This window comes from Pteronotus mesoamericanus, unplaced genomic scaffold (genome assembly GCF_021234165.1).
Source record: "Pteronotus mesoamericanus isolate MK-2021 breed Mesoamerican mustached bat unplaced genomic scaffold, CSHL_Meso_final contig_347, whole genome shotgun sequence".
Taxonomy (NCBI): domain Eukaryota; kingdom Metazoa; phylum Chordata; class Mammalia; order Chiroptera; family Mormoopidae; genus Pteronotus; species Pteronotus mesoamericanus.
In genome coordinates, this window is record NW_026555137.1 from 1,856,396 (window position 1) to 1,871,517 (window position 15,122).

A 15,122-nucleotide genomic window follows, 5' to 3' on the forward strand; every position below is an offset into this window, starting at 1 on the left:
GAAGGGGAGGGGAGGGGGAAGGGGAGGGGAGGGGGAAGGGGAGGGGAGGGGGAAGGGGAGGCGGAGGGGGAAGGGGAGGGGAGGGGGAAGGGGAGGCGGAGGGGGAAGGGGAGGGGAGGGGGAAGGGGAGGGGAGGGGGAAGGGGAGGGGAGGGGGAAGGGGAGGGGAGGACGGGAAGGAAGGAGAGTGGATAACGGAGGAGGGGAGGGGGGTGGAGAGCAAAGGGAGAGCGAGGAAGCAAACCAAGGGGTGGCTGCTAAATGGCGACAAGTGATGAAATTATTTTACTTTAAAACTCTGGTTTTTCATAAAGTGTGGTTGTCCCTGGCCAAGGGACTCCACATACATCCCTAAGTAGTTTTCTCCTTCCTTTTGTCACCGTCATTCCTAGATCCCTCTGACCCCCTTTGCATGGATAGACGCACGTCCTTGTCCCTGGTTAGTATTAAAAGAAATCTGTACCGTGATTAGTGAATGTAGGAAATACTAATATTTAACATAAGCCAATAAGGCCGTGCGGGGAACCCTGGGCCCAGGGCCCGTCGACGAGCCAGGCTTCGCGCCCCTCGGCCGCCCGCCCTCGCCTGCGCCCGCGCCCGCCTCGCAGGCGGCGCCTCGGCCGGTATCACGATCACTGGTATCACGGGGTCTCTGTCGGACGCGGCTCTTACCTGGATCTTTTCTTGTGCAGGTCATAGATTTTATAGAGAACAATGAGGAGGGCGATTGCAGTCACGACAATCAAAAAGACCAGGAATGTGATCAGTGCTTTAGAGTTATCTAGGAATGGAAAATCACACATGAAGAGAGATGATTATGCCATCCCGTTTGCTGGATCCTTTGAATAATCACATTTAAAGGGCTTAACACTTTAAGTCACATTTATTTCGAGGTTTTCAAAAAACAACATATTAAGCAGAGGGGTAGTTAGGGCAAGAACCCGGGGGCAGAAACGTGCCAGGCGTGTCCGAGCAACAGCAAGAGTGCCAGCACGCTGCGGGGGCGGGGGGGAGGGTCGGATTTGGGGGGCATTGTAAACTGCGTTCAGGCCATGCTGGTTCCGAGTCAAAAGCGTAGACCCTGCAGGATGTGGAGCAAAGGAGGAATATAGACTCTGACTTGTGCATCATACAGGCTTCTGTGAATACTTGTTTTGAATCCCATAATCCAGGCAAAGTAGGACCGGTCAGCCCGGGTCCAAAGCTCTGGAGTTGGGAGAGTGGCCCCGTGGAGCGGAAGTTGGGGACCTGGCAGGCTGGGCACAGGGCGGCCTCTCAGGAGGACGAGAGCCCAGTGTGCACTTGAGCATGTGAGCAAAGGAGTGGACGTGTGCGTGAGGGAGCTAAAGAGGAAGTGAGAGAGGCCACTTTGGAACGCTCTTGCCAGAAATCTTCCGAGAAAACGTCGGGCACCGGACATACATTTGCGGGTCTTCAACTGAGAGTTGCTATTTAAAGCTCTAAGCCTGAATCATTCATCAGGAGACTGGATGGAGAGGAAAGAAATCCCAAGCCCGAGCCCTGAGACTCGGCAACGTCAAAGGGCTGGAGGGAGAGTGGGAGCCAGCCAAGGAGACCAGCAAGTGAAGGAAGACGGACGCCCTGAGCGTGTGTCCAGGAGGGCGACCCAAAGGAAGAACTGCAGGGAGGGGCCCAGAGGCAACCACGACAAATGGTGCCGGCTGGTCAGGGCTGAAGAGCCCAGAGAACTGCCCCCTTGTTTTACTAGAAGGCAGGGCCTTGTGGGCTCGGCCCAGGGCAGGGCTGGTGGGGTCGTCAGGCCCGAGAGGAAACAGACGGGAGGAGCCGGAGCGAGGCAGGTTCTGGGCCGCCTCGGAGCGTGGCCGCCGGCTCCTCCAGGCCCGCGCCGCGCGCGTGTGACTCGTCCAGCTGGGGCCATGAGCCCCAAGCATCGGCACTGCCCCGAAAACTTGTTTACAGAATCGGAGAAGCTCAATGACACTGTTTGTATCATAAGGGATTATAAAATATTTATATGAGCATAAAATCAAAGCTGTCTGGCTGAATGCGTTCGGCATTTAACTTCAGGAACTTTACTAAATCTGAGCCACAATAGCTAAGTTTTTACTTGAGACTTAGTCAAGCGGTTTGGAAAAAGAAGCTGCTTCTATATCTTCCCTCTTTCGGAGACAAGGTATCAGTGATGGTCACGTGCACACGTGAGAGCGCAGAAGGTGGCGGGGGGCGGGCAGACGTAGAGCTTTCAGTAATTTAATTTTATTTGCCACACTACCAGGCAGGGAACACTCAAAACAACGTCCTAAGTCTTCTCCCTCCATCAGCTCGGCTCAGCTGCCGACACCCCAGTCCCCAGGCAGAGCGGCAGGCAATGCGCTCACGTGCGTTGGGGGCGCAGCTAAGACAACAGGAACGCACAGTGGGGCGCGCGGCTGCTCTCCTGACGAGGACATTTCACACGACTTTTTCCCATATGCACATTTATTTGTCTTTAAATGTTTTAATATTACTGATAAAAAAATCAAGTGGCCCTATTATTATGAGGCGATGCTAACCATCACTCTACTTGGGCAATTCGGGAGCAGGTCCACCACCTGCTTTTGCCAAGGGTGCTGTTGAGGGACAGACCAGGGGGAAATGGGTCACAGTCTCTAAACTACACAAAGCAAACACGCTTTGTTATGGACACGCGCAGCAGTCAGAAACATAACCATAATTTAATAATCTTTGCAGATCAATCCTTTGAGGAATGATTTTATGAAATTGACAATCTTGTATTCATTGAATTTCTTAATTTGCCTTTAAGATACTGTATTTTAATAGGATGCTTGTGTCTATCTGTTTTTCTCAGATAACTTGAAATATCATGTTTATAAAATATATGCAATTTAAACATTTAATAATTAAACATGACATGAGTATAAAATATTCAAGCTTTGTGTTAAACCATTTTTAAATATAAATATAAAAAATAGCCAAGAAATGACTTACATGATGTTGATTGAGAAATAGTAATTCTAGGCCCGGCATGTTTCCCATTGTGTGCATAGACCTGAATTTCAGTAAGAAAAGGGAAAATAGCTTTCTAATGTGAATTTATATGTTATAATATAACACATACAGTATTTCTCATACAATAATTTTTATTTTCATTAAATGTATACTGGCTATCTTTAATTTAAAGTTGCCACTTTAGGGTTATGCCAGTATTTTATCAAATATTTTTTAAAAGAAAATATTTAACAGTGAAAAAGATATAAAGAAATCTTAATCCATTCAGCAAAAATATTATATCAATAAGAATAAAGAAACCGAGGGAATAAAATCCAACACATCAAAATATTCATAATTTAAAGTTAAATTCCCTATCATTAGGCTACTAGCTTCACATTTTATTTTAAAAGTAAATATCTACCATACAGTGCTCACATGAGCAATACATAAAAGGCACATAAAAATTCTCCAGTGGCAAACTAAGCAATATAATGTAGCCATCACAATGTTCCTCTTTATGGCCCAGGAATGTCATTGATGTCCAGCTGGCAAAGTCTGATGCTCCAACTGACGTGGGGTAAAATCTACAGTAAAGACGCCACCAGCTTCCGCTCCTGCATCCCGCGAGACTGAACACAGGCGGTGTGAACCCCGCGTGGCGTCGCGGGGAAACTGACAAGGGCTACGAAGCAGGAAGGTTGTTGGGCAAAAGCAAAAACAAACTTAAGTAAAAATAAATTCATTGAAAAAAATCAAGTGGATAATATCTTTAAAGAGATTAATGACAAAGAAAAAAAATTTCTAAACTTATTAATCTGGGAAATATATATCTGAGCATTTACCCTATGAAGGCTATGTGATTTCTCCAGGAATCACAGAATAAACATGCATGTGCATCACATGCTGAACTGTAAAAAAGATTTTAGAAATTCCAAGTAGCTATTGTAAAAACAAATTGTCTTTTATATCCGAATAATAGCAAAAAAAGAAAAGAAATTCAAGCACCAGAAATATAGAAATGCTGTCTTAAAAAAAACAGGTAAATTAAAAACTTTCAAATTGCAGTTATAAACTCTTTAGGAATTATCAATAACAAGAGCACTTTACTCTAGTAATGCACTCATTATATAATTTTGTCAGTCATGGAGGAATTAGTGATAAGCAATATAGATATGGGATCTAGTCCACATTTTCTAAAAGCTTTAATTTTCTTTAATTAACAAAAAAAGAAAAGAGAAATAAACGGCCAAAAAACCAGCAGAAGAATATCAAAAGACACCTGCAAAAGAGAAAAGTACTAAAGTAATGATTATAAAAATAGCTTTATCAGTTTGTGAGGCAGCAGCCATCACAAGGAGTAAGGCAAACAGGATGCCCCTCGCGAAGGCGGGGATGGGGGCGCAGGCCTGAAGCACACGCGTGCCCTCCGCATGCGTGGTGAAGACCAGAAGTCTTGAAGAGCAGAGGAGATGGTGAACACCTCAGCAATGATCTCCTCACTTGGATTTTAGGGTTGCTTTTTAATATGATGTTCACCTATCGCTTTCCAGAAAAACTGAACCTGATTTGACAAATGGGAGAAGAAAATTCTGGAAGGAGAGAAGAGCATCATGTATTGATGATATCATATATTAATGATATACAATAGGTTGGTAACCTAAAGGCAATATATTGGTGTGATATTGAAGGTCGAAAATATTCAGACAGAATATTTGCTTTAAACTACTCTTTTTCGTACAGGGGTGAAAAGTTTGCGGTCGAACTTTTAAGACTTTTAAAGTGTGATTGCGTTAGGCTTCAGAGTTTCTCGAGTTCACATGAGCCGCGGTCCCAGTTATTCAAGTGCCAGATAGTAAGTGTTATAACGGATGTCCGTACTATAGTGATTACGGAAATTATAATCTTACCTCAAAGTCGTAGTTTGTTGAATAGTAAAGATTGTGCACAAGGAATTGGCACTTTTCTTTATTTTGACTTTCAACCAAGGTGCCCTCAGTTTTGACGTCCAAAGAGTAGCTTAGGTTGGGGCCGTTGATGTGGTCGGGCATCTGACAAACCACCATCATGCTGTTATCTGACTTCGGCGAAACGTTCAAATGCTTGACTTCAGTTGGCGCTACCGAAAGGAAGAAAGGTTGGTCAATCATTTGGTACGCACTTACGTGACGCTATATGTTTACAACATAACAATTTTCGGTGTTCATTGGGGGACATGGAGGAGAAAGTCACAGCAGTACTCGGGCAAAAAACATTTTAACAAAACATCTAGAAATAAATCACTTATTCACTCAGTGACTGTTGGCACGTAGGTTATACTCAAAGCCTTGGGTGTCCATGCCGCCCTGCAAGGAAGCTGTGCAGAATTACAGAACCGAGGGAAAGCGGGGGGCCGGCGAGGGGCCGGGGGCGGGAGGAGACGGAGCCGGGATGCTCTGTGCCCTTCTTTCCTGGCTTCGTCGGCAGCGGCGGCGCCTTGTCCATTTCCTGTGATGCCATGGAAATCGAGGATTGGGACAAAAGCGTGATACTCGAGAACCTGGACTTTTTCAACCCAAACCGCAAGGACATTACGAACATTTTATGTCCAGCCTTGAGTGAGAAGGGGTTCCTTTGTGCACTTGGTGCCAGCAAGGCTGCCCTTGTCGCCTTGCCCACGCGGCCTCTGTCCCTGACCTACCGGGCCTAACGTTTACATCAGAGCCGGTTTAGCTCAGCGTCTGGAAATGACAGAGAGGCCAGACAGGGAAAAGGGAACCCCAGGCGGACAAGGCCACACAAAGACAGACAAATGTTAATAAGACACTTTTGTCTGAAGAGGCGTTTGGTCAGGGAAGCGGAGTTAGCAAGGGAATGCTTTCTGAGGGCGACATCATTAGGTGTCTGACCAATCGTACTTAATATTTCTGGGCAGCGCAGACAACGGCAGACACTGCGTTTCCAGTCTAAGCGGTTAGGTACTTCCGTGCCCATATGGTTACGCGTGGTACCAGTTAACATGCCCTCATGCTTTGCTTTTATAGTTCTTATGATTATAGCTGAAGAATACAGAGAACCCATGACAAGTTTTCAAATCATTGTACTTTAAATATTATAAACCCTGGATGTGAACAAATAAGACAGATTCATGTATTTCCCAAGTGAAGCATAAAGAGAGAGGTGCTATATGTTAATTGTTCCTACTTTGCTCCTTGACATGCAGAGAAAAACTGAACATCGAAGCGTATGACTTACGTGCTGCTTCTGTCCGAAATGTGCAGTTCCTTTGAGGTCCCTCACGGTTTTCCCTGACATGGGCAGAAACTGTCACCTCGTAGTCTGTATAAGGGTCCAATTTTTTCAACTCAGCATAGGTCTCCTTGGCAAGTTCATAGCAAATGCCTTCTTAGGGAGAAAAAGAAAACATGTATTAAGTTATTACAAGTCAAGATCACCACGTATTTCATTTGATGTCTCGGTGACATCATTTCTAGCCGACCGCAAACAGAGTGATTGAGAAAATAGGTGTAAATACATCCTTGGTGTTCAGAAGTGCATACAATGATCAGCCATTGTATGGAATAAATTCCATTGTTATAAACAAACTCAAATGTTCAAAAATTATGGTTTCATTTAATTAATTTGGTACACAAATGATGTAGTAAGTCAAGGCACATTTGTAAAGACGGCCTCTTCCCTTCCTGAGAAAGCACCTCACAGTGGATATTACGGAAATCTTGAGTTGGGCTGTTTCAGAAAGATGATTTTTTTAAATGAACCTTTTTTTAATACTTAACCTCCAAACTTGGACCATTGATATTAGCTGCTGTTAGGGATTTTAGATGCACAATCCATTTGATCATGAATAATCAGTTCTACTCAACAGTAATTCATGACGTGAGAAATGAGGGGAAAGTTCATGCCAGTAGTAAAATACGAGTGACCTGTTGTTGAAAGGTGCGTGAGACCGAATAGGTGTAAGGGTGAAAAAAAAATTTATGAAAGAAAAGATGATTTTGAGTTTAGGGACAAGCCCAAGCAAGACCGTGGATTCTAGCTGGGGGGGGTGGGGGTTGCATGAATGTTAGGTCCTTGTTTAAATGTTTTAACATTCAGGCAGAAGAATCAGCGTTTGTGAAGATGAAAAACCACTAGTCGCTGACTGTTTCTGAGTAGTCAAGTGACATCAAGACAGAAGGGTTAAAGGAATGTTTGCATGGCACCCAGCTACTACATAGCATTTACGACGACAATAGTATTAACACAATCAGCCCTGACTGGTGTGACTCAGCGAGCTGAGCGTTGTCCCACAAACCGAAAGTTCCCTGGTTCAATTCCCAGTCAGAGTACATACCTGGGGAGCAGGTCAGGTCCCCAGCCGGCTTGCTTTTGTGTTGCTTCTTCTGTCCCGTCCCTGTGACATCGATCATTAAAAATAAATAAATAAAACCTCTTTAAAAATATTAACACAACCATGATTAAAAATAATGCATAGATCTCTCTACGTGCCAAGCACTGTTTTAAGTGGTAGAAGTGAGTAAACTAGCCATTCTCACATCTGATTTTAAAGATGAGAAAACTGGGCCATAGAGGCATTAAGCCAGGGGTGTCCAACCTTTTGGCATCTCTGGGCTGCACTGGAGGAAGAAGAGTTGTCTCGGGCCACACGTTAAATACACAAACACTAACGAAAACTTAGGAGTTAAAAAAAAAAAAGGGCCCGTGCACAGTTTTCGTGATATCCACCACCACAGATAAGCAAAAAAAAAGGTCCTCATATAATAACCCGAATTACGATGCAGCCCCTTAAAACTGTGGAGCAGGTCCCAAGTCCGTGATCACTAATATAGAAAATGTACCTATCTAAGTAATAAAACTTAGTCATAGAACTAGGTCGTATTTTAAGTAAATGTATGATTTTGTGTTGAGCCAAATTCACAGCCATCCTGGGCCGCAGGTGGCCTGCGGGCTGCTGGCTGGCCACCCCGGATTAGGTGACCCGTCTGCGACCTAACGGGCAGGAAGAACAAGGCCAGGATGGGACTGGGCGTGGAGGTTCCGGGTCCCACTGTGCCTACTGTCCCGTGCGGGCGAGGGACAAGGGTCCGCGGTGGGGCTGAGCTTCTGCTTAGCGTTGGGCATACTCCTCCTCTGGTCCCGCTGGCTGTGCCTGGGGACCTGCAAAAACTCTGCAAGAAAAGATCTGATCTAACACGTGCACATTCCCTGTCTCCGTGATGTGTCCACTGTCCCCATGTCACCAGGGGATGCTAAAGAGTGAGATAAGATGTCAGTTCTAGCCTGGTTGAGGGTCTGTTTCTCAGGAAGCCTCGAAGCTGGAGTCAATCGACTTAACGCCCACCATTCTGTATCAAAATAAATGGGGTTCATGGAGTTCCAAGAGCTTTTATTTCAGCCGGTTTGACAGCCAGTATTGTGTGTGGGGGGGGGGTCAAGGTTTGTAAGGTGTTTGTTCGTGAGCCCGGATAATGAGTTCCAAGCAGTAGAACTCACTCCCATACTATTTGGAGGACACTAACGAGCATTGTCTTCCAGAGACAGTCTTTTCTCCAGCCTTTGGAGTGTAAAGATGGGAAGACCAAGAAAGGCAAGCAGAGCATGGGGCGTTCTGGGCTTCAGTCATCGCTGGCCGGAGAGCCCACAGGGAGCAGACATGGCTCTGGAGCGAGGCGCTCAGGCGGCAGGCCACCGTCGTTGTACGGAAGGCGCCAGGCTCGCTCTCACGGCCCCCGTTTCTAGAACGTTCCAATTCCCGATCTCTCTCTCCCAACTCAGAAGTATATGCTATGTAAATTACCTGACTTGCAACAAAGAAGAAAATTATGGAAAAAAGTTGAAGGCGGCTCCCAGGTGATCCTTGCTTGTTGCTGATATACCGTGCAGTTCAATGTCGGCACAATGCCCGGAACTGTGGAGAGCGTCGGAACAAAATGGGAAAATCAAGATACAAGGAAAACATTGTTGACCTTGTAAGCATCCCTTACGCAGAGCCACATTCTAAGTAACGCTGAGTTAATAAAGGCATTTTTAAAAAGACGCCTGGTCCTATTAAATTTGCTTTTGAGATCATTTAACCAGGTCATCGTGACTTGGAGACACTCCGCTGACTCGCAGATTATCTGGGGACCCCCCTCCCTCTCCTGCATGTCACTGTCCGGCTACCCAGGATTTCTAGGCTTCCTTGTGCTGAAAATCCGTCACCGGCAGGCCTGATGCATCCCATAGTCATTATTTGAAGGAGCCCTTCCCCGGGCTTCCAGAAACTTGTCACCAGGACTTGAGATGAAGACCGGGACACAGTCTCACTTCGGATGCACGAGGTGCCGTGTACATTAAAACAGACCCGGCTTACGTAGGACTCAGCGCGTTCTCGCACCTCCCCACACCTACGACATCCCCAAATCAGCCGAGACAGACAGCGTTTGCCACACGCTCACCATCCCGGTTCCCCCCGGTTCCCCCACCGCCCTCCAGCCTGCTCTCCGTCGCTGCGGGTGCAGCTTGTCTTTGGACCCATTGCATTCGGATAAAACCAGGGTCAGCGCTTCTCAGGCCGAGCACACAACACTCCGCGTATGGCCCCGGGGAGCCGGCCCGCCCGCGACCGTGGGGAGTCATCTCATTCGTCAGCCTCTCAGCTCTCCACTCGCTGCGGCCGGCCACGTGCGTTGCTCCCCGGCTTTTGGCTGTTAGGAGGGGAGCTGCTAGGAGTACCTGCGCGGAGTCCTCACGGGGACACGTTCTTTCCTCTGGGGTCAATACCTGCGGTGACATTGCTGCGTCATCGCTTTACCTCCCCACCAACGGGATGGCCGGGATGGCCGGTCTGTTTAATTTTAGCCGGGTGAGTCGGCGCGCCACGCCGTCACCGCGCCGCTGTCCGACGGCGTCTCCCGGACAACTACCAATATGAGGCATCCTTTTGATAGGCTTATGGGCCATTCATGTGTCTTTTGCGGGGCGGGGTAAAGCATATGTTCAAAACGTTTGCCCGTTTTGAGCTGAGTCACTCAATGTCTCATTTTGTAGTTGAAAGAAGTCTGTATTTTGGGAGAACGGTCTTGGTTTAAAGAAATTAATTGTGGGTATTTTTCCACAACGTATGGCTTGATCTTTTATTTCCTTAATGGCTTTATTCGAAGAGTAAGAATGTCCAATTTTGAGGACATCCAATTGAGATAATTTTTTCATTATTCTTGCTTTCTGTGCCCTAAGAAATTTTGACTACACTAAAGTAGAAAAAAAAAATATCTCTCTTATGTCTTTACCTAGACATGTTATAGTTTTAGCTTTAGTTTAGGTCTGCAATCTATTTTGAGTTAATTTTTGTTTTTGGTGAGAGGTAAGGGTTGACACTTGTCTTTTTCTATAGGGATACCAGGACCACTTGTTGAAAAAACTATGCTTTCCCTCACTGAATTGCCTTTGCGCTTTTTTTAAAAAATGAATTTTTTTCTGGGATTCCTAGTTTGTTACATTGATTTAGAAAAACTGTAATAAATGTAGTACTCGCTATCCAAAAATATTAATTTTGTTAGTTACAATGAGGACATAGCTTTTATAGAATTTTATTTTTCATCTTGTGGTTTTGAATCATTTTGAGGGTTACGCTAATTCAGGTAGCTCTTGGAGCACACAGCTGCCTTTCCGCATCAAATTTAGGGTCACTTTAGTCTGTTCCATTAAAAAAAAAAATAAACAAGTTCAGCAATGTGGCAGATAAAAGATATAGAAATGGCCATTAAACTCCGGAAGCTCTGTTCCAAATCATTAGTCATGAATCCGAATTACAATAAGATACCAGCTGACAGCTACCGGGATGGCTGAAATAAAACAGAGATCGCCCTGAGTTTTGGTGGGGGTGTGGAGGCACCAGGGCCTCCTGCGCTGCGGGCGAGCGGGGAAGGGGCGCCCACTTCGCAAAACAGAGGGTCAGTTCTTCCAAATGCAAAACATGGCGTTGCCACAACCCCCTGCCCCCAGTTCCAGTCCTAGGTACAAGCACAGCAGAAACGAGAGTGTGCCTACCCCCAAGTATGCAGCATGGCTCATAGCAGCGGGACCCCTAATAGCCAAAAAGCAGAAACAACCTACGTGTCCCTCAGCGGACGAAGACACAAACAAAATACATGAGGTGTACCCATGTGATATTATTAGGCAGTAAAAAGAAAACTGAAGCATCGGTACACGTTACAACGTATCAAATGCATCTGGAAAACATTATGCCAAGTGAAAATAGTCGGTTACAAAAGACAACATGTTAAATGACTTCACTTCTATTAAATGTCCAGAATAGGCAAGTCCACCCAGGCAGAAATGTATTTTCCCTTGTCATATATAGCCAAGTGTTAAAATGCCTCTAAAATATCACTCCATCTTCTGGGCGGCTACGACATATCCCCAAATCATGTCCTGATTTTACTCAAACCTGAGTATCCATGTTTCAAAAGGTGAATTTACCCATTTATGTTTATAGTGACTTTTGAGATGCCGAGGCATGTTTCTGCTATCTCGCCTGATTGTTTTTGCTCGGTGTTCTCCCACCCTCTCTGCCTCGTCCTGCTCCCTCCCCCTCGGCCCGTCCAGAACCTCCTCCTTTTCCCTAACCCCCTATCCCCGGCAAACATGCACAGTTTGTTTTTCATTCCAGGACTTACTTCTACTGCTTATAGGCCATGCCATCGGTTCCCATTTTTTGTTATTTTTTAGCGGCCACTCATAAATTGTCATACACATATAACATACATTTTCTAGCAGATTCTAAATTTAATTGGACTCTCTCTGGTTCCCCTCAATATGAGCGGGATTGTGGCACTTCATACTTCCTTCCCCTCTTCATCTCCCGGGTGCTCTCATTGGCCAGAATATTATTTTCCCACTGCCAGTGGGTATTATACTCTTGTTATTATTTATACTGCTGGCATTTTAGCAATACCAGTTATTATTGGGGCATCACTTCTTGGGCTTACCACTGTGTTTTAGCTGCTTGTCGCTGCCTTCTGACCTTGGCAGGGCATGAGGGGCAGAGGGCAAGGCCGCCCCATGAAGGGGCGGTTCCCCGGGACAAGGGGGCTGAACTGGGCAAAGAGGAGATGCGCCTGCGCGGGCCTCGCCGCGCGCCGCCCCCGCCAGCGCACAGCGCCTGCCATGTGCGGCCCAGACAGCAGCGAGACCTCGCCCGGGTCTTTATTTCCACATTCTACTTTAAAAAGTTGACACAGACACAAGTACATTTCTGAATCCCTTGTTTCCAAATCTGTAACATCAATTTCTGTGTTACTCAGCGAATCATAACAATATAAAAAGAAAATATTTTTACCTATATGTGTAAGTATTATACTCACTTTTAGGTTCTGTTTTAATAGTCTGCATTATTTTAACAACGGTATAATCATCATAGGACACTTCTGAAGTACAGGTGTAGTTTTTATCGGGTTCTAGGTCTGTTGGGGTAGTTCCATGTTCAGATAGAGTCTTCTCATCTGAAAGAAGTATTGCATACGAATGTATTAATGCAACATATCATATAACTTCCTTTTTAGATTTCACATTTATAATTACTATCTGTTAGATTGCAAACCTATGCAAATAGCAAAAATAATAAATAAAAGATCTTGAAAACTATTCTCACAATGCATTATTTTACCACACCCAATTTTAAAGACCATATTAGGAATCATAACGGATTCTGAGAATGTGTCCAGTTGAACCGATGGAGTCAGTTCACGGTTCTGCGTTCCGAGCGGAGGCTGCACCTGAGTGAGCTGCCCCCTCACAGAGGTGTCCCTGTCTCGTCTTCAGTCCTCACACACCCGGGCTGGCTTTCCTCGCGCCGCCTGCATCGCGGCTGGACATCTCTCCTGTCCTCCTCCTGGGCGGCTGTGCCTCTGTCCCTCTCCCCGACCGTGGCCTAGCGATGCCTTTATGCAGAGGGAGGGAGCTTCCAACTCAATCAATTCAAACGAAGAGGAATTGAGAAAGCCTTCGATCATCAGTCATTAAAAAGAAACGCTGTCTCAGTTGTTGCCCGCCCCCCCAGCTAATGTAAATGCAAACTCATGCCCTAGGCTGGCCCCGGCCCCTGGCCCTCGCATCGGAGCGAGCGCTCCTGAAGTTGTCTGAGGGGGCTGCTGGTGCAGGGCTGGCCGGGGCAGCTCTGGCGTCACGGGCGCTGACGCGTGCTCCCCTTTCCTGCCCCTGGTGGCGCGGCACCCCTTCTTTATGAGGCCCTTTTCTGGTCGCCGCTCCCACGGCACCTCGTGTTTAGCAGTTGCCAGGAGAATGCTTGCGCATGGATTGACTTTTACTATTCCAGAAGTTTTTATTTCAGGGGGAGTGTTTGTCGGTTTTGCATATTTGGGTGGTGTAGGGAATACAATGATTTGACTCCAAACATACCAGAGAGAGAGAAAGAGAAGAAGCTGGAGGAGGAGGAGGGGCAGAGGGAGGAGGAGGGGGCGGGGGAGGGGAGGGGAAGGGGCGGGGGAGGGGAGGGGAGCGGAGAAAGAACGAAGGAAGGAACAACTTCCTACCAAAAACCAGTCCCTGCTCAGAGCTACATCGATGTCTGTACTTAATTTTTCTTTCACAAGCAAGCTTTTTGGTTTCTTCCCAACGTAAACAAATAGAAGTGTCTGCATTTTCCTCTTTTGTACAGTTTTTTAACTTAAAATTGTCAGGACCTGTCAAGAAGAAGATGTAGAAATGGGTGATTAATATTTCATACTGTGTGTCCTATGCTCAATTGTATTCACTGAAATGATATTCATGACATAGACATTATATTCATGATAAGCATTAAGGTTATTTTTGAAAAATTCTAAACTCAGGGTGTTGTGTTTCTTGATTATTGTTTATTCTTTTTTTTTAACATCACACATTTGGGTAGCATTTTCCTTAGAATTTATGCTCCTTTTAAAAAGCAGAGCCCAACAAACATCCAGATAAAGTTGCATTTTTGCACATTTTAAAACGCTTAGTCCATTTTGTTTTCTTTTTTGTATCTTCATTTTTTTCCCATTTACCCTTTGAGTTTTCGCGGGCTGAGTCTCACACAGAGTGTGGGGGCTTCCCCTCGGGGAATGCCTTTTTCAAAAGGTGTTCCTTTCTGCTTTTAACTGATAACTTAATTTGCATAATATGTAGAAACAGTGAATAAGTTAAACAACATTTTTCAGAAGAACATTAGACTTAACCTACTTAAATATTACTGAATGGATTGATAATCTTGAATTACTACAGGACGTGAGAGACTCAACAAACCGACACAGCCCTGCCCCCGTTTCCTGACGGACTTTGTTAAGATGTGGTGCAGGGCAGGTGGCGAGAGCGCTCAGGCCCCTCTCCCAACGGAAGCTTATCTAGCAAAACCTCTGGGTGATCCTCACATGACTAATAACTCTCCTTTTTTGTGTGTGAAAGTAACAACTGTTCCAGAAACATCAAATCCTTGACTTTGTTATTTCCGCAGTGTATTCCGGACACACCTGTGTACATGTATACATGCACACGTATATATTTAATGACTTGAATTAAGTAGAGGAGAAAAAAAAAAAAACCTCTTGTGGATAATCAGTCCATGGGGTAACTTGCAGCGAATCTGCAGGAACCGCTCCATAAAGGAAGCATCAGCAGCGGGTAAGGGACCGCCCAGAAGGCGTCTCTGGGTGTCTAATTTTCGCTGGCTGCGGGGAGCAGGGGGTCCACACCCTCTCATCTGGCTAGCTTCCTTCCCTCAGCCCTGTCCTGTCCCCTGGTGACTCCTGGGAACCCTGGAAGGCATCACACACGACAAGGTGCTGTTTCTGTAATTATGCAAGTAGCCATCAATTTATACTTACCTGGTGGGACATATAATTTTAAAGTCTTAGGTGGATCAGCACATGAATCCTGACTTATGGAAACATTGTAAGTTTTACATTCCTCCAGGCCAGAGATAACACCGTTTTCACATTTCATATGGGAACATTTCACGTCAGGCTTAACCCCGCCATGCAGGTGTAGGCTGGCATTAAATGTATTTCCATTGACATTTTGATAAGTCACAGAGATGTTTGTTAATGCCTTTTCTGAAAGAAAATAAAACAGGGAGGGTTATTTTATTTTTTTCAGAACTAATAAAGCTACATTTAACGCAAACTCCTTAGCATATGT

General features: G+C 45.6%; 1 protein-coding gene across 1 annotated transcript in view; it reads right to left on the bottom strand.

Annotated features, from left to right (window-relative positions):
* The window catches only part of PTPRC (protein tyrosine phosphatase receptor type C), an 88,786-nt gene that overhangs the window by 18,556 nt on the left and 55,108 nt on the right, over positions 1-15,122 (bottom strand). Inside the window, exons 6-14 of the mRNA XM_054576549.1 lie at positions 14,810-15,037; positions 13,502-13,651; positions 12,314-12,451; positions 8,767-8,877; positions 7,303-7,362; positions 6,204-6,353; positions 4,880-5,088; positions 2,970-3,030; positions 672-780 (exon numbers count right to left, since the gene is read on the bottom strand). Coding sequence (XP_054432524.1) covers positions 672-780; positions 2,970-3,030; positions 4,880-5,088; positions 6,204-6,353; positions 7,303-7,362; positions 8,767-8,877; positions 12,314-12,451; positions 13,502-13,651; positions 14,810-15,037 — 1,216 coding nt within the window. The remainder of the gene's footprint in view (positions 1-671; positions 781-2,969; positions 3,031-4,879; positions 5,089-6,203; positions 6,354-7,302; positions 7,363-8,766; positions 8,878-12,313; positions 12,452-13,501; positions 13,652-14,809; positions 15,038-15,122) is intronic.